Source organism: Pelmatolapia mariae, linkage group LG4, assembly GCF_036321145.2.
Source record: "Pelmatolapia mariae isolate MD_Pm_ZW linkage group LG4, Pm_UMD_F_2, whole genome shotgun sequence".
In the NCBI taxonomy this organism is placed as follows: Eukaryota; Metazoa; Chordata; class Actinopteri; order Cichliformes; family Cichlidae; genus Pelmatolapia; species Pelmatolapia mariae.
In genome coordinates, this window is record NC_086230.1 from 2,382,469 (window position 1) to 2,404,858 (window position 22,390).

At 43.6% G+C, this 22,390-nt stretch overlaps 1 protein-coding gene across 3 annotated transcripts in view; it reads right to left on the bottom strand.

Moving 5' to 3' along the window:
- The window catches only part of slc25a23b (solute carrier family 25 member 23b), a 38,920-nt gene that overhangs the window by 10,686 nt on the left and 5,844 nt on the right, over positions 1–22,390 (bottom strand). For 2 of the 3 annotated variants that reach the window (XM_063471088.1, XM_065470498.1), the window contains exons 4-5: positions 19,578–19,689; positions 19,133–19,291 (exon numbers count right to left, since the gene is read on the bottom strand). In XM_063471088.1, coding sequence (XP_063327158.1) covers positions 19,133–19,291; positions 19,578–19,689 — 271 coding nt within the window. The remainder of the gene's footprint in view (positions 1–19,132; positions 19,292–19,577; positions 19,690–22,390) is intronic. The other variant, XM_063471089.1, reaches the window with a different exon arrangement.

Genomic DNA, 22,390 nt, shown 5'->3' on the forward strand with positions numbered 1-22,390 from the left:
TGGTCCCCATCTTTAAGAAGGGGTGTGTTCCAACTATAGGGGGATCACACTCCTCAGCCAGTCTATGCCAGGGTGCTGGAAAGGAGAGTTCGTCCGCTAGTTGAGCCTCAGATACAGGAGGAACAATGCGGTTTTCGTCCTGGTCGTGGAACACTGGACCAGCTCTTTATCCTCTCAAGGATACTTGAGGGTGCATGGGAGTTTGCCCAACCAGTCTATATGTGTTTTGTGGACTTGGAGAAGGCATTCGACCGTGTCCCTCGGGGTGTCCTGTGGGAGGTGCTGCGGGAGTATGGGGTGTCTGGCCCATTCGATCCCTGTACAACCGTTGCAAGAGCTTGGTTCGCATTGCCGGCAATAAGTCGGACTCGTTCCCGGTGGGTGATGGGCTCCACCAGGGCTGCCCTTTGTCACCGATTCTGTTCATAATTTTTATGGACAGGATTTCTAGGCTGTTAGATTTGTGTTCTCACGAGTAAATATATTAATTTATCTTATGTTGTAAAAGACATTTTCTGATTGTCATTTTATTTTGGAAATGATTTTATTTTGGTGATTATAGGTGACTTCACGTCCTGTTCCGTATGTTGTTGTGAAGCGCGAACTGCTAAAATGAATGTATGGTTTTCCCTCCGGTGTTGCTGTCAATAAAAGAAACGGGAAAAGTAAGCAACAAACAAAGGGTGTGCATTATTGAGAGAACATGGCCGAAGAAGAAGAAAACTCTTCGAGCTCAACAGGTTATGGGCCCAGACGTGACACAACAGGAGGAAGATGGCAGAGGTTAGTGTTCAACGGAGACGAAAACAGTTACGAACTTTGGGAGGCAAAGTTTCTCGGCCACATGCGGATCATTGGTCTAAAGGACACTATATTATCAGCCACTAACCCAGATGCAGAGAAGAATGCTGAATGCTACGCTGAACTGATTCAGTTTCTCGATGATAAAAGCCTTTCACTGGTAATGAGAGATGCGACTGACGACGGAAGAAAAGCTTTAAAAATACTATGTGACCACTACGATAGTAAAGGAAAGCCCAGAATCATCGCACTGTACACAGAGCTGACGTCTTTACAGAAGAAACCAGATGAGACAGTGACAGATTATATTATCCGGGCTGAAAAAGCAGTGACCTCCCTAAGAAATGCAAAAGAAGTCATCAGTGATGGACTTATTATCGCTATGATTTTAAAGGGGCTTCCTGAAGCTTACAAGCCATTTGCTATTCACACAACTCAAAGCAGTGAAGATTTAACATTCACACAATTCAAAAGCAACCTACGAAGTTACGAGGAAACAGAGAAATTTGATAACAAAGTAAAAGCGGATAATGTGATGAAGGTTGATTTAACATCAATCACCTGTCATGGATGCGGAAACCGAGGACATTTTGTAAAAGATTGTCGTCAAAAGGGAACACCTAAGTGGTGTAGCTACCATAGAAGCTCGACACACAGTGATGAGACATGTAGAAGAAAAACCAAGTACAGAGATGATGCGAAACTAACTGTAGAAAAACAAGAGGACAAGAAAGAAGAGCAGACTTTTGTAGTCAGTTAGTCAAAGTTAGTCAAAGACTTCTGCCTACTGACATAATAAGAGAAGGACTAATGGTGGACTGTGGTGCTACTTCACACATCACTACAGAGAAGAACAAGTTCATAAAGTTTGATGAGACTTTTGATCCTGAGAAACACTACATGGAGCTCGCTGATGGATCCAGGACAAACAACGTCGCACTCAAGAGGGGAGATGCCAACGTCTCTCTACGGGACATACAAGGACACTGTACCACCATCACACTGAGAGATGCTCTGTTCATCCCTTCCTACCCTCAGAGCATATTCTCAGTGAAGGCAGCTATAACCTATGGAGCACAGGTGGTCTTCAAGAAGGGACAGAATGAACTAGTGAACAAAGATGGGACAGTCTTCTCCATCGAAGAATACAACAGACTCTACTATTTGAAAACGGTAAACAATGAAACATCATTCAATGACATGATGTCCTGTGTCACTGTTAATCTCACTTGTGATGTGAAAACATGGCACGAAATTTTAGGACATTGTAATGTTAGCGATGTGTTAAAGCTACCTGATGTTGTAGATGGCATGAAAATCACAGGCTGTTAGATTGTAATGTGTGCACAGAAGGGAAATTCACTAACAACAGAAACAGACAAAGCGACCCAAAAGCGAGTGAGCCATTACAGTTGGTGCACACTGATCTAGCCGGCCCCATTGAACCAAGTGGCCAAAGTGGTCATAAATACGCTATATTATTTACGGATGATTTTTCAGGGGCAGTATCAGTTTACTTTCTAAAACAGAAAAGTGACACCACAGAGGCCACAGCAAAGTTTCTAGCTGACTGTGCACCATACGGCAGTGTTAAGTGCATTAGATAAGACAATGGCACCGAGTTCACAAGCAGTTCCTTCCAGTCTCTTTTACGGGAAAAGGGCATAAAGCATGAGACATCTGCACCATATTCTCCCCATCAGAATGGCACAGCTGAGAGGCAATGGAGAACTCTCTTTGAAATGGGGAGGTGTCTTTTACTAGAAAAAGGGCTGCCAAAAGAATTATGGCCTTATGCCATTCAAAATGCAGCACACACCCGCAACAGATGCTACAGTAACAGGACTAAAAGTACACCATATCAGATGTTAACAGGGAAAAGACCAGATCTCTCAAAACTGTGGATATTTGGGTCACACTGTTATGCATACATACATGATCACAAGAAACTTGATCCCAGATGTGAAAAAGGAATATTTGTGGGTTATAGTAAAAATAGCCCAGCATACCTGGTTTATAACGCCCACACAGGAAAAGTGTCAAAACACAGACTCGTGAGATTTATCAAAAAGAACACTGTTGAACAACAAACACAGACTGATGAATATGACACAGAAATTCAGACTTATGAGCATGTAGTGCCTTCAAAAGAAAGTACAGAACAACAAAATGAAAATGCAGCAGAGAACAGACCTCCTAGGGAAGAGGAAACCAACACAAATGAACCAAACCCTGACTTAGAAAGAAATGAGGGTGATGAGCAAAACCAAACTGAACGCTACCCTAACAGAGAAAGGAAACCTCCTAAATATTTAGAGGATTACACATCTAACTGCAAAGAGGTAGCTAATGTAACCTCTGTAAGTGTTGATTATTGTTACAAAGCAACCTGTGGAATTCCCCAAACCTATAAAGAGGCGCTGATGTCACCAGAGGCACCAAGGTGGAAACAGGCAATGGCAGAAGAAATCAACTCTCTGAAAGAGAATGACACATTCGAACTGGCTACTTTACCTACTGGTAGAAATACCATTGGAGGAAAATGGGTCTACGCCCTCAAAGAAAATGAACAAGGACAAATATTCAAAGCCAGGTTTGTAGCAAAAGGTTACAACCAGACACAAGGAATAGACTACCAAGAGACATTTGCACCAACAGCAAACACGACATCTGTGCGAACCCTAATGCAAATAGCATTCCAGAATGATCTTATTATCCACCAAATGGATGTTAAAAATGCATATTTGCATGCTCCCATTGAGGAAGAAATATACATGGACTAACCAGAAGGTTTTGAGCAAACAGAGTCAGGAGAAAATTTGGTGTACAAATTAAAGAAATCCCTTTACGGGTTAAAACAATCAGGTAGAAACTGGTACAAACTCTTGAACGACTACGTTGAACAAAATGACTTTGAAAGAAACCTTTCTGATCACTGTGTATACAGGAAGGACATTGAACATGAAACTCTACTGGTTATCATCTGGGTAGATGACTTGATCATTGCGGCTAGCAATACTAACTTGTTAAATACATTCAAAGAAACAATGAGGTCAAAGTTTAACATGAAAGACCTGGGGAAAATATCCAGTTTTCTTGGGATACAGTTTATACAAAAACAGAGTGAAATCAGGATGAATCAGAAGAGGTACATTCAAAGAATGTTGGAACGCTTTGGGATGTCAGAATGCAAACCCAGATCCACACCGTGTGAACTAAAAACTGATACTACTACATGTGGAGGAAGTGATGCAAATGAGACAGTTAACTCAAGAGAGTACAGAGAAATAGTGGGCAGTCTGATATATGCCATGACGTGTACAAGACCAGATATAAGCTGGGTTGTTAGCAGACTATCTCAAACACTAGCTCAACCCACGACAGAGGACTTAGTAACGGCAAAACAAGTCCTCAGGTACCTAAAAGGCACAAATGACTTTGAACTGATCTTTAGGAAAAGCAGTGAGGATCTAGATCTAATCGCTTACAGTGACTCTGACTGGGCATCCTCTGTAAAAGACAGACGCAGTACAACAGGCTACTGTTTTGCACTTACTAAAGAGGGACCAGTAATATCTTGGAAAACAAAGAAACAGCCTACAGTGGCACTCTCAACATGCGAAGCTGAATACATTGGTCTTGCAACCACTACTCAGGAAAGCATGTATTTAAGCCAACTGTTAAATGGCATGGACAGAAAAAGGTACACCTGTACTAAACTGTTTGGGGATAACCAAGGGGCCATTGCTTTGAGTAAAAACCCAGTGAACAGACAGAGGTCAAAGCATATTGATGTGAAATATCACTTCATTCGTGAAGCGGTAAATGAAAGGAAAATCCATATTGAACACTGTCCATCAGAAGAAATGGCTGCAGACATACTGACAAAACCAGTTGCAAGAGGGAGACTCAGAAAGTTTCAAAAATGGTTCTTTGGAAATGCATAAGATGCTATGGGTTAACAGCATGAGAACGGGGGGGGGGGGGGGGGGGGTGTTAGATTTGTGTTCTCACGAGTAAATATATTAATTTATCTTATGTTGTAAAAGACGTTTTCTGATTGTCATTTTATTTTGGAAATGATTTTATTTTGGTGATTATAGGTGACTTCACTTCCTGTTCCGTATGTTGTTGTGAAGCGCGAACTGCTAAAATGAATGTATGGTTTTCCCTCCGGTGTTGCTGTCAATAAAAGAAACGGGAAAAGTAAGCAACAAACAAAGGGTGTGTATTATTGAGAGAACATGGCCGAAGAAGAAGAAAACTCTTCGAGCTCAACATAGGCGTAGCCAAGTGGCGGAGGGCTTTCACTTCGGTGGCCTCAGAATCTCATCTCTGCTCTTTGCGGATGATGTGGTTCTGTTGGCTTCATCGGGTGATGGCCTCCAGCTCGCACTGGAACGGTTCGCAGCCGAGTGTGAAGCAGCGGGAATGAGGATCAGCACCTCCAAATCTGAGGCCATGGTTCTCAGTCGGAAAAGGGTGGAGTGCCCACTCCGGGTCGGGGATGAGTTCCTGCCCAAAGTGGAAGAGTTCAAGTATCTCGGGGTCTTGTTCGCGAGTGATGGGAGAAGGGAGCCGGAGATCGACAGACGGATTGGTGAAGTCATGGTGAAGAGGGAGCTGAGTGTAAAAGCGAAGCTCTCAATTTACCGGTCGATCTACGTCCCTACCCTCACCTATGGCCACGAGCTGTGGGTAGTGGCCAAAAGAACGAGATCGAGGATACAAGCGGCGGAAATGAGCTTTCTCCGAAGGGTGGCTGGCCTCTCCCTTAGAGATAGGGTGAGAAGCTCAGCCATCCGGGAGGGGCTCAGAGTAGAGCCGCTGCTCCTCCACATCGAAAGGAGCCAGCTGAGGTGGTTCGGGCATCTGACAAGGATGCCTCCTGGGCCACACCCCTGCCACATTGTGGTTACAGTGATTGCCATAATCAAGCAGCTCATGCATCTGCTACAAATCTGCAGATTGTAGTCACTGTGACTGGACTCACAGTGAAATAATGCTTACATGAAGACATGAGGGCAACGAGGACAGATTTAAACCTGGATAAATACCCACTGTTACCTAAGTGACTAAAATATTTCCAGCTCTCACCACATACTTGGCTCTGTGTCTTTTTTGCTGTGAACAGCCCAACCACCCACTCAAACTACCCACCATGTGGTTTGCTTCATTTCTGTTAGTGAATATCAGTGCAGCCTATGGATGTTAGTGTGCTATTCACTTAACAGCCATTAATAATCAAGAGCATTTCTTGCTATCAATAAACAGTATATTTTTGCCATATTTAATAGATTATATGGTAGAGCTGTTCACAGCCTTTTTGATACTTTTCCTCTTTCCATCATTCTGGCACAAGGAAATCTTTCTTATGTCCAAATATTGTTTTCTTTTTCACAATTGAGAAGGCTCTTTTCGATGCTTTTCTGGAACAGTCTACTCTGCTCTACCTGTTCTTGAGTCCTTGTTTGGACCTTTTGTATTTACATTCATGAACGAGGCTCTTGATTGCAAACTCTGACAATGATATGCCTCGAGTGTGTTCTCGGCAGAGCCAGATGTTATGAAAGTATAACCTCTCTTTCGGTGTTCTTCTACATGTTTGTTGGGGTCTTTCAGGCCTTTTGGTGTTGCTGAGCTAGCCAGTGCATTACTTCTCTTTAAGAATATGCTGCTTTGTTGATTTTTGTCTCCTTTTCACTTTGTTTCTCTTCTTTTCTCTCTCTCTCTGGTTTTCTTGTCATCTTTGTCTTATCTTTAAGGTTCTACACCCCAGTGTTGCTTTGTTTTGCTGTTCTGTTTTGTTTTATTGTGTATCTGACTCAGAGGAAACTCTGCTCACTACAACAGACTCTTCAAATCGCTTAGAAATAACTTCAAATGTTATTAATGTAGACATAGATACACTGGTGCTGCACTGAGCAGGTTGGTGATATGTCAGCACATTAATCACTTTAAACTAATATTAATAAACTGGCTGAAATTCATAGTGCTTTTCTTGCAAATTTAATGCATCTCAATTACACATTCACTGATATGTATAGGAAAACTGATAAGCACCAAAATGAACTTTCTCTGATAATTATAAATATAAAAATATTTTTAGTGATTTATATAAATTTATGAATTATATGAATTTAACTTCTAACAGCAACATTTGAGCAAAAAAAGAAAGTTGTAGATTCTTGTTTTATTGCATATTATAAAATTTGATGGTTAAAAAGGTAAAACAAAAAAAGCCTGTGATCCTTAACCTGCTGAGATAATAAGCTGGCCAAAGGAAGTGATAGAAACCACTGACATCAAGACAAGGAAGCTCCTGAGCATGCATGGAGGGTTTCACCCTAAGTCCAGCACCCTGAGGCTGTATGCTAAGTGGAAGGAGGCCGGGGACTGGTGTGAGCATCAGCACCATAGTCCAGGATGAGACAACGAACATCCACGAATACATCAGGAAGATGGCCCCAATCAACCGGGTCCTCAGTGAATACCTCAGGCAACAGAAACCCAAGAAAGAGGAGAAAGAGGAAGAACCATCATGGAAGGACAGGCCCCAGCACGGTATGTACCACCGGCAGATAGCAGAGGTCGCTGACATCCAGAAATCCTACCAGTGGCTGGATAAAGCTGGACTGAAAGACAGCACAGAGGCACTAATCATGGCCGCACAGGAACAAACTCTGAGCACAAGATCTATAGAGGCTGGGGTCTATAACACCAGGCAAGACCCCAGGTGCAGGCTGTGTAAAGATGCCCCTGAGACAATCCAGCACATAACAGCAGGGTGCAAGATGCTAGCAGGCAGGGCAGACATGGAACGCCCCCAAGGGTGGTGGAGAATGACCGAGCTAAGATCCTGTGGGACTTCCAGATACAGACGGACAAAATGGTGATGGCTAACCAACCAGACACTGTAGTGGTGGACAACCAGAGGAATAAAGTCACTAAAAGACCAAACAAAGTGTTCTTTGCCCTTCACATTTCTCTTCTTGCTTTCAAGACTCTCCACGCCATCTATAAATCTGAATCTGACTCTCAGATTGTCAGGTGACAAAGGCAGGGCATAAGAATTTAATATTTGTCCATTTTCAGCATAGTGTGACATTGACTAAAAACTCCTCCCCTTTGAAGATGAGAAGACTAAAGAAATAGCTCCATATCTCATACTGACTGAAATTATGAAAAGTTCATTGGCAGCATGGATGATGGGCTACCGGAAAACTCTTACCCTTTAGAGCTACTTCCCACTGCTTTTGCAGCCCTTTATCTTTGGGAAACTTATGTAGTATCAGAACTAAGCAAGGAAGTTAACTAAGCAACTAACAACAATCAGAGTAACTTGATCAGGGAAATTTAGTCAAAGACTGACTTTGCCATTGTTCAGAGGCTTGCTTCAACGTGGGAATTCATAATACCATGCAAAGGACTTCATAGCATTATGCACTTCAGCAAATGTTGTTTTGAAAATGTTAAAATGACCACATACACAAAAAAAACGACTGCTCAGTCGTCCCTGTGAAAGGTAATCCCATGTGATCTGGTCTTGACAGTAAAACAGTTCGAACAACTCCACGAAGCACAACAGTGAGGCATCACTACAGTGGCACAGGTACGGTGGCCCTGAGAGGCCAAACGGACTGCAACTTCAGAAAACACTTGCAAAAAGAAAAATGCTACAAAAAGAAAAACGCTGCAAAAAGAAAAACGCTGCACTGCAACTTCAGAAAACACCTGCAAAAAGAAAAATGCTGCAAAAAGAAAAACGCTGCAAAAAGAAAAACACTGCAAAAAGAAAAACACCTGCAAAAAGAAAAACGCTGCAAAAAGAAAAACACCTGCAAAAAGAAAAACACCTGCAAAAAGAAAAACGCTGCCAAAAGAAAAACGCTGCAAAAAGAAAACACCTGCAAAAAGAAAACACCTGCAAAAAGAAAAACGCTGCAAAAGCACACAAAACACAACGGAAATGTTTCTGGGGAGACAATAACCCAATGGACCAGTTGCACAAACCAAAACATGCTAACAAGTGCACTGGGACTGGGAGACACTTCAAAGAAGTGGAGGAGAGATCATTTTGCCGAAAAAACGGTGGAAGCGGGGCAGCCAAAGAGTAAACTTTCAAAAGTAAGTACTGAATATTATGTCACTTATGTATGTGCAAATGTTTAATAATGAGGAACATTAAAACATACTGTTGGCCACATGTCGGCAAAGTTATTTGCCATTAGCGATGTTTGTACTTTCAGCGTTTACTTGGTTTTAAAGCCTTTAAAATATAATAATACAATAGCTGACTTTAATCTTACAGAGAATGTGATGATTTTATGGATAATAAAGTCAGTCATATATCCACAAACACAACAAGCTGAAAGTCAGTGATGCTGCTCGGTTTGCAGTCCTGAATATCACGGCACAAGCAGGATTCACTGCACTGTTAATGTTAGCTATGTTATATTGCTGCCTCTGTTCGGTGGTGTCGAGCCAAACGGACTTTAACGTGTGTTTGAACGAGCTGACGGTTCACTCGTTAAGCTGAAAGAAAGATGCTTTAATCACAGGAGTCACACATGTGTCCACTGTACCATCTGGGAACTCTTCTTGTTTAGCACTCGTAATAACACAAACACTAAATCCTCCTTCTCTTGTGCTGTTTTGTAGCAGTGTGTACACCTGAGACTGTCACCTGTCTGTCTGTCCTGCACTCTCTCTCTGTTTCTTTCTCTCTGATTGTGGAATAAAAGTATGAACATGTGTTTATAAGTTACACTTGTGTTTGAATCCTGCAGCTTATCACACATTTGATTTCCATGTGTGACGACTGCAAGTGTCCAGAGTGAGGACAGACTGAGGGACCCACTGCTGCACATCATCTGTGAGGCTTTGCACCCCTGATGATCCACCAGGACAAACTCAGCAGTGTGTGAGGAAGAGGAGGAGGAAGAGCCAGCAGCAGCTGACAGATGGAGAGAATAGACAGACTGTTCCCTGTTTGTGAAGGACTGCTAGGAAAGTTTAAAATCACTAATTGTCTGTCCTGAATCAGTCTTATTAGGTAATGTTCAAATAATGTTATCATTCCAGTGTTTTCAGTGTGGGAGAAAGTACTCAGGGCCTTCAAGTTACACACTATGAAAGGCAGCAACAAGTTTAATATTCAGAAACCTAAAGTATGTATCAGCAGCAGAATGGAGCTAAAAATAAATGTTTGTTTCAGTTCTATGAAGCTTTGAGTATTTTGGATTAGTAGCACTGCTGTGTTTGTTGCATCACATTGCTGTAATTGTTTATATGCTTTATATATTCTGAGGTAAGTTGATCTATAGTGTTACATCATATTCTATAAGGATGTTATGTGTTTGTTTACTTTCTGCCCAGTTTGACCCATTTAGCAGAAGTCAGCCTGTTTAAGGCTCTGATATCTATTCTGTATGACTTAAAGCAGTTATGACATGGTCTGATTTTCTCACCCAATAAAGGAATATTTAATATATCAGTCTACTCTTCATTCTATCAGAAACAGTTATCACAGCTCGTACATTTTCTTTTTACACATATATGTAAGCATTGAGCCAAATTTAGTAATGTCAACATATTAAAAGAACAATATTAGTCTCTTATATATAATACATCTATATATACACTGTCAAAGATACTTGTCTTTGAGTGAAGATTTAAGGTGATAGGAAATATAAATAAATGCAACTTGAATCTTTACTGAAGCTCGGTATTTGACACGGAGTTCAAACTCACTGCTGTAATTACTAATAATGATTAATATAATACTAACTTTAATATTGGCCATATTATATTTACATTACCAAAGTGAGATGACTTTAGTTTCATGAACAACATTAACTAATTGTTATTTACTAGCTAATCTTAAAATGACTGTTCAGTACAGAAATGAAGCCCAACAATCATGTTTTACAGTCCTGTGGTCTCAGCCTCAGATACTCAATTAATCACACAGAGCTCGTGTAGAAACAAATGAACAAAATATGTTCTCCTTCATTTCTGTCAAACAAAGCTGTATGAAACGTTTCCAGCTGTTAGTATCATGGTTGCTAGGCAACCTGGGCAGCGCGACGGCGGCTAGACCGTCCCATTTCACAAGCCTACAAGCCTCGCACTTCCGGCCTTAGCGGTCTTTGAGTACGCGGCCCTTGAGGACCATTAAGGCTGCGTACTTTAAGGCTGCAGACCCTGAATTGGGATACAGCCATACATACATGTTTTGGTTTGTGCAACTGGTCCGTCGGGTTATTGTCTCCCCAGAAACATTTCCGTTGTGTTTTGTGTGCTTTTACAGCGTTTTTCTTTTTGCAGCGTTTTTCTTTTTGCAGCATTTTTCTTTTTGCAGCGTTTTTCTTTTTGCAGGTGTTTTTCTTTTTGCAGCGTTTTTCTTTTTGCAGGTGTTTTTCTTTTTGCAGGTGTTTTCTGAAGTTGCAGTGCAGCGTTTTTCTTGAAGTTGCAGTGCAGCGTTTTTCTTTTTGCAGCGTTTTTCTTTTTGCAGCATTTTTCTTTTTGCAAGTGTTCTGAAGTTGCAGTCCGTTTGGCCTCTCAGGGCCACCGTACACAGGCATCTCTATGTCTATATTTGTCACATCAGGTATGGTGGTAACACTGATGTACAGTTTAGCTCCAAATGTGGCACATACATATTTATGTCTATGGCTATGAATGTTAGCTTTTTTTTTTTTTTTTAAACCTGTCCCGTTTGGTTCTTTTGCCATCAGAATTATTGTCTAAAGGCGAAGAAAGATGCCCAACGGATTTAGTTTACCAAATGGACCATCCCAGCCTTGCCGTAATGGTCCATTTGATTTACCTTTTATTGTTTATTTCATTTTATTTTATTTTATTTTATTTTTTTTACTTGCTAGATACGGGACAGGGGAAAAGAAAAGGGAGAAAGAAAGAGGGGGGAAAAAACAAAACAAAACAAAACAAAAAAGAAACAGCGGGGAAGAGGGACGGGGATAAAGGGCAAAAAACAAAAACCAACAAAATAAGCAGACAAAAAATACATATATCGATCACCTGGATCACCTGTTGAGAAAGAAATGAATGTTAGCTTAAAACATAATACCATATTGCGTTCAAACAAAATCATTGTTGATTTAAAAATGCTACAGCTTGCTACATTATATAATAATCTTAGTACCTTAGCTAAGCTAACATGTAAAAACTGGACTGGAACTAGTAACTTCATCACATCCAAGTCAACTTTGTTGTCATTATGATACTCAAGCATACACTATATGTGCCCTTCTCTCAGCTGTTATAAAAGATATGTGACATATGTATAACTAGGGGTGGATTATTTAGCCCATAGCCTCAAAATTATATCCAGATCGTTCTATTAAAATATGATGCATGCAGCTTGCAGGCAGCAGCATTTATAAGTAACTAAATAAATCCTGTTCCGATGAGCTATTGTCATAATGACAGACTTTGTAGTGTGAAGTATGTACAACATATAACAGTATAACAATAGTGCAGGACAGTCTCATGTTGTGTCATCACTGCTTTGGCTGATGCTCAGCTGCCACACAGTACAAGCATAAGATATGTGCATACAAGAGCAATACAATCCTGACTACTGTTTACCTGAATGTCTCAATAAATACCACTTCCAGACAAATAAATGATAGTCATAAGTTAATGTATATTTAAAGTTTCAGCCCAAAATACCACACAGATCATTTTTTGTACTATTAATGTTAACCCCTAGTTTGGACCTCTTTTTCTAAATCAAATTAGAATGTCTGCATCTCTGTCTTTCAGGAAGAGCCCTGTGACTGACGGAGAGGTATTTCTCTTAAACCCACCAGATTCAACTTACAGGAACAAAAACGAAACCAAACTCTAACTTTATCTTGGAGGACACAAGGTTACTGTGTGACTGTTTAACAAAGCCGATTTTAGAATTACTGTGTTAAAACATCAGTCACCCAAAAAATGATCGAGGCAACAACAGGTTATTTGCATCGCAGGTAAAATTGTCATTTTTTCCAGTGGAGTCTGGTGGCTTTGACTAAAAGTGTCTTCAGTTTCTTAACACAAGCAGCTGTCCAACAGCAGCTTAAGCCTATCTATAGCAGGACGAATGGGATGTGCAGCAGGCTATGACACTCTGCAAAGCACACAGGCAGAGTTGAGCAGCAATGTGGTGTGATATGGTTAAATCTTTTATTGAACCAGAACCAGAATCCATAAAACAATGCTGGGAAAATACTGGGAGCTAGGAAACTAAGGTGAACACAGGAAACGTACACAACAATAAACAGGATGATAAATATATAATAAACTATAGAAGATGAGGGCTATAAACACACACAAGGTAATTAGGGAGATGGGAACACCAGGGAACTGCAACTAATTAGGAAAACTAGATAACAAATCCAAATACAATATACATTAGATTAGATAAGATATTAAAAAATGAAACAGGAAGAACTTCTTAAGGGAACATCAGGAGCATAGAAGTAAGTGGAATAAATGCACAAAGCTGCAAAACACAAGGGCAAACTAAGGAAAAAATTCAGATAACCAGTAGTCAACAGAACTTAGAAGTGCCCCCCAAAAATGTCCAGAACCATAACAGTGAGTACATTATTACAATGCAATATTAAATATCAAGTAAAACTTCACCTTTTATAAGTGTGTATGCAGTGCTATGAGATTTAATAATATAAACTGAAACATGTAATTGAAAAAGACTTCAGTGACTGAAGTGGCTGATGGAGTCTCACACACATGAATTTGAACTTGAAATACATTTATACTGGATGCGGAAAAGGCCTTTGACCGGGTAGATTGGGACTTCCTGCCACAGACTCTCAGGCACATGGGCATCAATGACACTTTTATTTCATGGGTCCAAACATTATATAAAAATCCCAAGTCTCGGGTAAGGGTTAATGGCCACTGACTTCTTCTCTCTAGGCCATGGCACTAGGCAGGGTGAAATGTTATCGCCGTCCTTATTTGCTCTCAGTATTGAACCGTTAGCTGAACTGATCAGATCCAACCCTCTCATACAAGGAATTAGAGATGAAACCAATACACAATATAAGCTGTCACTTTTCGCAGATGATATTTTGCTATTTTTAGAGAATCCGGTCACCTCTGTCCCAGCCCTTCTGAGCAACCTTAAAGATTATGGTACAGTGTCAGGTTATAAAATAAATACAAACAAATCTGAGGCGTTAATGATTGTTGGAAACTGGCCCACACAGCTAGATCATCTTGTATCTTTTAGACACTCTAAACAGGGTTTCAGATACTTGGGGGTAATTATTACTCCTAAAACCAATCAGTTACTTGCGCTCAATTATGATCGGTTATTCAAGGAGGGACTTGGACAGATGGAACCTACTCCCACTCACTCTTATGGGGAGGATTGAATGTATAAGGATGAATATTCTTCCACGCCTATTATTCCTATTTCAGAACCTACCCATTTTGATCCCACAGTCTGCATTCAAATTATTAGAAAGCATTACATCTAAATTTATCTGGCAGAATAAACAACCAAGGGTCAGACTCAACCATGTCTCGAGCTGTTCCCGTAAATGGAAATGTTGAGTTCCTTCCATCATTGTCAGATCGGAGTTTTGAGAGGTGGGCGGAGAAAGGTTAAATTAAGATTTTAGAACTCCACTGAAAACCTTTCTTTCCAAAAGTAGTGTCAGTGATAAGCAGTGTTGGTCAAGTTACTTGAAAAAAGTAATTAGTAACTAATTACTGATTACTTCCCCCAAAAGTAATCCCGTTACTTTACTGATTACTTATTTCCAAAAGTAATTAGTTACTTAGTTACTTTTTAAAAACATGATTTACAACCTGAATAGGTAATAAAGCAATAGATCTTTCAGCCCAATTCTATTTTTTCTGCATAATCCATCATACAAAATGTAATCAAATGGAAAAAGTCTCTTTTTAAAACTTGTTTTATTAGTTTTAATCTTTTAACTTTATGCATCAAGCAAAAATTTAATTATATGCAACATTCTCTGACTGGAAGAAATTTGTTTAACATTTAAACCTATTTTCTGCACATTGCAGCACATAAAATAAAATATTTTTTTGTGTTTACACTCACTCTTTCAAATAAATGTGTCAGGGTTTCTGGGTCGTTGACCCAGCAGTTTCAGTTCACGTTCACTGTTTATCTACTACCTGTTCCACTTCCTGTTTTATTGTGTTAACCTTGGTCTGTGTGCATTATGTTCAGTCCTCTTCCCATTTATCATTAGTTCATTATGTTCAGCTGTTCACTCACCTGTCACCTATCAGTCATTATTCAGCCAGTATACTTAAGTCCTCAGCTCTCTCCTGGTCTTTGTCGTGTCATTGATGTTATGTTGTCGTTCCCGTTAGTGCTCAGTTATTCAGCCAGCCTCTCAGTCTTTCAGTCAGCTAGTCAGTCCTACCATTCCTGCTTTGTTCATTCACCCGCTCCAATAAAGCCTCATCATTTCTGCACCGTGAGTCCTGCGTTTGGGTCATCTCTTCCACGCCTCCACACACAACCCCTGACAGAATGACACGACCTGCTTTTGACCCAGCGGACTCGGACCTTTTCGAGCGGCAGGAGGCAGCGCTCTCCATTTGGGCGGAGAAGCTTAAGGAGAAACAGCGGCTCTTCGCGGAGCGAGAGCACATCTTTGAGGGAACTCGCCTGGCTCTGGGCGGGCCTCGGAGACACCACGTTCTCCCACCTGCTGCCCCACCTGCACCGGAGCATCTGCCGCGGAGAGTGGGCGTTTCGCGCCGCGCTTCGGCGGCTCCCTCTCTCGCGGGTCCGCTCCTCGCTCACACGCCATCTGCCTCATTCACCGGACCTTCAACCTCGCCACGGCACAGCGGCTCCGCCTCCCACCTCGGCTCAACAGAGGCTCCCGCGCCAGAGGCTCGGATGTGTACCCCGCCCGCTTCCTCTTCCCGGAGAAAGCGGCGCACACGCCGCCATAAAATGGACTATTTCCAGCAATTCCCGGTGGTGAGTTCCAGTGACTGTTTTCCACCCTCATTTGATTCTCCACTTAAAACCACTAATAAACCCATCTCTGATTCATGGGATGTTTCCCTCCTGGAGGATTCTGTGGACTGGGAAGATTTGTTCTGCCCTGCTCCCCCAAAGACTGTAAATAGTGGTGGCAGAAAGACCAGAACAATTCCTGATAAACCCGCCAGTATCACACACCCAGTCACTATTTCCACACCCATCACTCAGCCATTTCCTGCCAGCATGGCGGCCCAGATTCAGCCTTGCTCTTCCACCGTTTCACCTTCTCAGGTGAAGACAGCTAAGGCTCAGCCTGTCCCTAGAACACCACCTCAGATGGCTAGGGCCCAGCCAGCAACCACTCCTGTTCCAGCTCCCAGGACGAGGGCAGCTGTGACCCAGTCTACCCCCACACCCACTCCTGTTTCTCAGGTGGGGGTGACTGGTGTCCAGCCACCTCCCGTGCCTGTCCCAGCGCCCAGGCTGAGGGCAGCCAGAACCCAGCCTGACCTCCCTAGAGGCGCGGAAGAGCTAGCCTCTCCACCTGTCAGTTCACCTCTTCATCCACCTCCTGATCCAGCCTTTCACGCCCTCGCACTATCCCTGGTTAGGCTAGCTGAGGTGTCCCCTGCTCAGGCACCAGCTTTACTAGCCCAGGCTGTAGCTCTATCTCCTTCACTAGCTCAGTCGGTAGCTCAGCCATCAGCCACACCAACCTCAGCTCACTCCTTAGCCTCGCCAACCTCTGTTCATCCCTTAGCATCCCCAGTCCAGTCAGTTCACTCACCGGCTGTTCAGCTTCCACTCCAGTCAGTTAATTTGTCCGCTGTTCAGCCTCCACTCCAGTCAGTTAATTCGCTTGCTGTTCAGCCTCCAGTCCAGTCTCCTCCAGCCCAGTCTCCTGTAGCTCAGTCACCTGCTCTCCAGTCTGCTCCTGTCCAGTCAGTCCAGTCTGCTCCAGTCCAGTCAGTCCAGTCTGCTCCAGTCCAGCCGCCTCTCGTCCAGTCTGCTCCAGTCCAGCCGCCTCTCGTCCAGTCTGTGGTCCAGCCGCCTCCTGTCCAGTCAGTCCAGCCGCCTCCTGTCCAGTCAGTCCAGCCGCCTCCTGTCCAGTCAGTCCAGCCGCCTCCTGTCCAGTCAGTCCAGCCGCCTCCTGTCCAGTCAGTCCAGCCGCTTCCTGTCCAGTCAGTCCAGCCGCTTCCTGTCCAGTCAGTCCAGTCGCCTCCTGTCCAGTCAGTCCAGTCCCCTCCTGTCCAGTCCCCTGTAGCCCAGTCTCCTCCTGTCCTCCAGTTCCCTGTAGCCCAGTGTCCTGTTCCTCAGGCCCCTATAGCTCAGTCTCCTGTCCTCCAGTCTCGTCCTCTCCAGTCTTCTCCTGTCCCCCAGTCGCCCGTCCTCCAGCCTGTCCAGTCTGTCATCCAGTCTTCTGTAGTCCAGTCAGTTCAGTCTGTCATCCAGCATCCTGTAGTTCAGTCGCCCGTTGTCCAATCTCCTAATCAGTCTCTGGCCCAGTCACTCATCCACCATCCTGCTCAGTTCCCGGACCTGCAGCCACAGCATCCAGAGCCAGCTGTGAGCTCTCCCGCTCCTCAGCCAGGGGTTTCCGCGCCCGCTGGCCCGGCCGCTCCTCAGCCAGGGGTTTCCGCGCCCGCTGGCCCGGCCGCTCCTCAGCCAGGGGTTTCCGCGCCCGCTGGCCCGACCGCTCCTCAGCCAGGGGTTTCCGCGCCCGCTGGCCCTGCCTGTCTCCAGCCAGAGGCTTCCGCGCCCGCTGGCGGACCTGCTCAGTGGCCGCCGCCGTCTTCCTCGCGGCCGCCCACCGGACCTGCTCAGTGGTCGCCGCCGTCTTCCTTGCGGCCGCCCACCGGACCTTCTCAGTGGCCGCCGCCGTCTTCCTCGCGGCCGCCCACCAGAACTGTCTCGTCTCGGCCACCGGCCACGTGGCCGCCCACCAGAACTGTCTCGGCTCGGCCACCGGCCACGTGGCCGCCCACCAGAACTGTCTCGGCTCGGCCACCGGCCACGTGGCCGCCCACCAGAACTGTTTCGGCTCGGCCACTGGCCACGTGGCCGCCCACCTGAACTGTCTTTGTTTTGGACTCCGTCCCTCTGTCCTGGACCCCCTCCGCCCACCCTGTCTTGGTTTTTCTTTCTTTCGGCCATCGGGTGCCGGCCTTTGAAGGGGGGGGGGTACTGTCAGGGTTTCTGGGTCGTTGACCCAGCAGTTTCAGTTCACATTCACTGTTTATCTACTACCTGTTCCACTTCCTGTTTTATTGTGTTAACCTTGGTCTGTGTGCACGTTCTTTGATTTAGTGTTTCTATTATTTAGTTTTGTATTTCTAGCTCCCCTAGTTATATTTAGTATTCCTGATGTGTAGTTCTTAGTTTTGTTATGGTGCCTTCCCTGTGTTCTTGTGTCTCGTTGTCTCACTTATGTTTTCACGTCTGTTATTTTCCGGTCTCGTCTGTGTGTGTGTATGTCAGTTTGTGTTCCCATTACTTCCATGTGGGCCATGTTCTGTTTTGCTTCACTTACTTTGAAGGTTCCTCGTCTCACGTCTCAAGCTCAGCTTTGCGTCCTCTGTCTCATTGTGTGTTGTTAGCCCCAGCTGTGTTCCCCGTGTATTTAAGCCCTTTGTTTCGTCTATCCTCCGTTGCGTTCTCCCTCATACCTCACTGTGTGTTCTGTCTGTCTAGGTTATTTTGTACTCCTCAGTTTAGTTAGTTTTCCTTGTGTCCAGCAATAAAGCTGTTTTGGAGTTCACTTTTTGCCTCAGAGAGACTGTATTTGGGTCGTCCATTCCTGCCTGCCGCACACAGCCAATGACAAAAGTGACCAATCTTGGTGTTCATATGGGTCAGCCTCTCCAAAGAACACTCCTTTGCACCTTCGCTGTATCGTATTTTGGTCTTTTGAACTTCTAGTGGATCATCTAGTGTTTTTTTTCTCAATGTTTATTAATGTTTTTCTTCCTTCTTACCTGTTGGCATCTGTCTTTGTTTTAGTTTTGTGTGAACAACCACATGGAGGCATCTACTCAGAATGCACATACAAAGACGGGGAAGTAATTGCTAGAAGGTAATCTTGTTGCTGAAGGGGCTGTAAGAAGGCTTCAAATGTTCAAAACTCATACTTTGGAAAAAAAACCTCTTCACAGAGGTGGAGTTTCACAATATGTGTCCGTTAAGGACTGGGTGTAGCAATAACAACAATCACTGGAAATTACACAGAGCATGAAGTCGACTGTCTTTGGCTCTTTTCAGGTCAGTATATAGTAAACTAAATGTGTGTATCAGTGGCAGGACAGTGTGAATACCCACTTGCAGGAAGACCTTGAGACGGTCCAGTGGAGCCGTTCCTGTCCGGGACACTGCCCCTGCCATGGCTCCAGCAACCAGCTGCCTCCATACCAAACCTGATTGCCGCTCCCGCTCTGAAAACTCATCAGGCACTGTCAGGTGTTCCCCGATGTCAAACATCTAAAACAACATTAGAAAGGTAGAAACTGTGTTTGTGTTTGCTCGTTCTTCGCCACTGCATCTTGCCAACACATGCTAACTGTTACATAATCTACATCTGTATGAGGTATGAATGTGTAGTGTAGTTCACAGTTCAACTTGATTATGTTTTGCCAAATACTACCAAATATTTTCATCCTAATAACCCATTAGCATGAAAATATAAATACTGTCAGGATGTTAACATTTATTAATCATTTATAACATTTATTAAAAGTGAAAAACAAAACAAAAAAAACACTCCTACATGGGAGTGCTTCCAGTGGTGGACAATTTCCTCCATGTTGTGCAAAGGGTTGAACAGGAAGTGATCGCGCCATTCATTCCAGTCAATAGTCATAGTCCCATCTCTGTCCATACTGGGAGAAAGAGAGAAGGTTAGGGCCGGTTTACGCTCACTGTTTCTCGCCCTCATTAACTGGATGACAAAGTGACATCACATCTTCTGACATTTGTATAACAGATGTATTCAGGAGCACAAGGGTCCCAGATGGCCATGGACAAAAGCGCCATACGGGCAAGCATGCAGTGCTGTGAAAGAGTATTTGCCCCCTTTATGCCATCTCCCTTGATGCCGGGTTTAAAAAATAGCAGTTTTGATTTTGGCGAATAAGACGCTCTCGTGACTCGTGGCCAATTGGTGCCATGCATTTTAGTACGTGCTCAAATTGCTTTAAAACCCCTTCTGAGCACATACTATTTTAGTACCTGGTACCAGGTATTATTACAGTATCACCTAATGGAAAACCCTGAAAACTGTGGTGAGTCGATCTGAGTAGGTACTAATGGAAAAGGGGTTTAAATTAAAGCTCCAGACCCTTGGCTGCATCAGTTCCAGGGTCCTGAAGTCCTGTGATGCCCAACCATCTGCCCCCTGCAGTATCTCTTCAACCTAAGTTTGTTGCTGTAAAAGGTGAAGACATTATACTATGGAAGACGTTATGTTTAGTACTGGTACCGAAGAAAGCCATCCCTTCTGGCCTTAATGACTTCAGACCAGTTGCCTTGATGTCACATGTCATGAAGGTGCTAGAGAGTGGTTCTTGCCCATCATATCTTGCAGGTGAAACATGCCCTTGACCCCTTTCAGTTTGCTTACCACCCTCTTGTGGAGGTGATTATCTACCTGTTTCAGTATGCTCACTCTTAACAGGATGGTACTGGTGGCATTTTTAGAATCATGTTTTTTTTTTCCAGTGCCTTTAATACCATCCACCCACTTCTGCTAAATAATCAGCTGCTCAGGATGGGCCTCACCACTTCTATTGTCTCCTGGATTGCTGACTATCTGTCAGAGAGCCCTTAATTTGTAACACAATTTGTACCACTGTTTGATGTGGTGGTTAGTAATACTAGGGCACCACAGGGGACAGTCCTGTCTCCATTCCTGTCCACCTCAAATTTCCATTACAAGACTGAAACATGCCACCTGCAGAAGTTCTCTTATGACACTGCAGTGCTTGGATGTATTAAGAAGAAAGAAGAAATCACCTCCTTCTGAATTGAAAATGAAATGACATGTTGGCTGACTTTCGGAGGAAAAAAACACTGCGACTAGGCCCATCAACATGGTGGGTGAAGAGTTGGAAAACGGGGACGGCTACAGGTACTTCACCTGACTGGAGGAACCAACAGTGTACGAGATGCTGTACAAGATGAGGATGAGCAGACTTTACTTTCTAAGGATGCTCAGATCCAATAACGTGAGGCAAGTTGTTGGAGGTGCCATCTGTTTGACATCATTCCCTCTCACCTGTTTAAAACAAGTCTTTCATGTAATTCGGCCATCAGGATTATAAATACTTGTTTCAAGACGGGGACTGTGCCACCCTACATTAAGCAGGCTATGGGCAGAAGACCGGGAGTCATCTGCCTTTGGTTCCACCTTCTCCTTCTTTCAGGAGAAAAAAGGCCTCCCGCTGCCGCCACGTCTCCTAGCCAGAGGCAGCTTCTCTGCCCACATCTGCGAATGGCAGATGGACTGGTTCCTATATGGTGGTTTTCTACTCTGAGCACTCAAAGCGCTCCAAAGCAATCCAAGGCTTGCCAAATTACACCTTCACTCCGGTGGTATAGGAGGCCAGTTGACCCTGATCAACCCGAGCCTTTCAGTTCAACACAGGCCTCTTTTTAATAGATTTTTCCCATGGCTTTCCACACTTTCAGATGACACTGTGAAAAACAGGCCAGCCCCAAGCCTCAGGTGAATCTGACTGGCAGCAGCCCAGGAGTGAAGCTCCCAAAGACCTGCTTCTCTCCAAAGCCGACAAAGTAGTACAAAGAAACCAGGTCTTTTCCCCCGCTTCCTCTGACGAAGCCTCCTAAGCAAAGGCGAAGTGCTCAAGCAGCGCTGGAAAAACAACCTCGTTTTGTTGACTCTGAAAATTATCCATAGCAGATTTTATCGGATGCATCATATATTCAAAGGGAGATGACACCGGGCAAAACTGTACCAAAAATACTTGCACAATATGTAAAATAAACAAACACATAGACAGAGGCAGCGGCACAGCCAAACACAGGTGCCATCTTGCAACCCAAGTCCATTAATATTATTTTCTTTTATTGTGCACTTCTTTTTCACTGTTAGTAATATTTTGATATTAACACTTCATCATCCTCTGATTACAGCAGTCAAGTAGCTGCTTTTCTAAATCCTTACTATTACGTGCACTTCTTGTGTCCTAAATCCCCTCACGTGCTAACCAGCTGTATGCCAGCCTTGTCCCTGGGCCCTTCTCCAGTTGGAAACTCACCTGAAAGTTCAGTTCTATCACTAACTGCTACTGATTGTTTAAGATGCGGCCTTCACAAATCCCACTGCCACAAAATCTTTGGCTTTGTAAATAAACTCCCTTAATCCTTTAGTGCCTCAAAGCTAATCCTCCGACTTAGCCAGTTGAGTTTAAATCATTTATGTAGTTTTAACCTTTTTTAGACTGGAAAGTAGGGTGAGCACAAGGGAGATAGAATCAAACCCAGGCACCTGTAGACTTTTGGCATATGGATCACCTGCTCAACCAAGTCAGCTACAATGGCACATGGTGTAAAATCTGACTC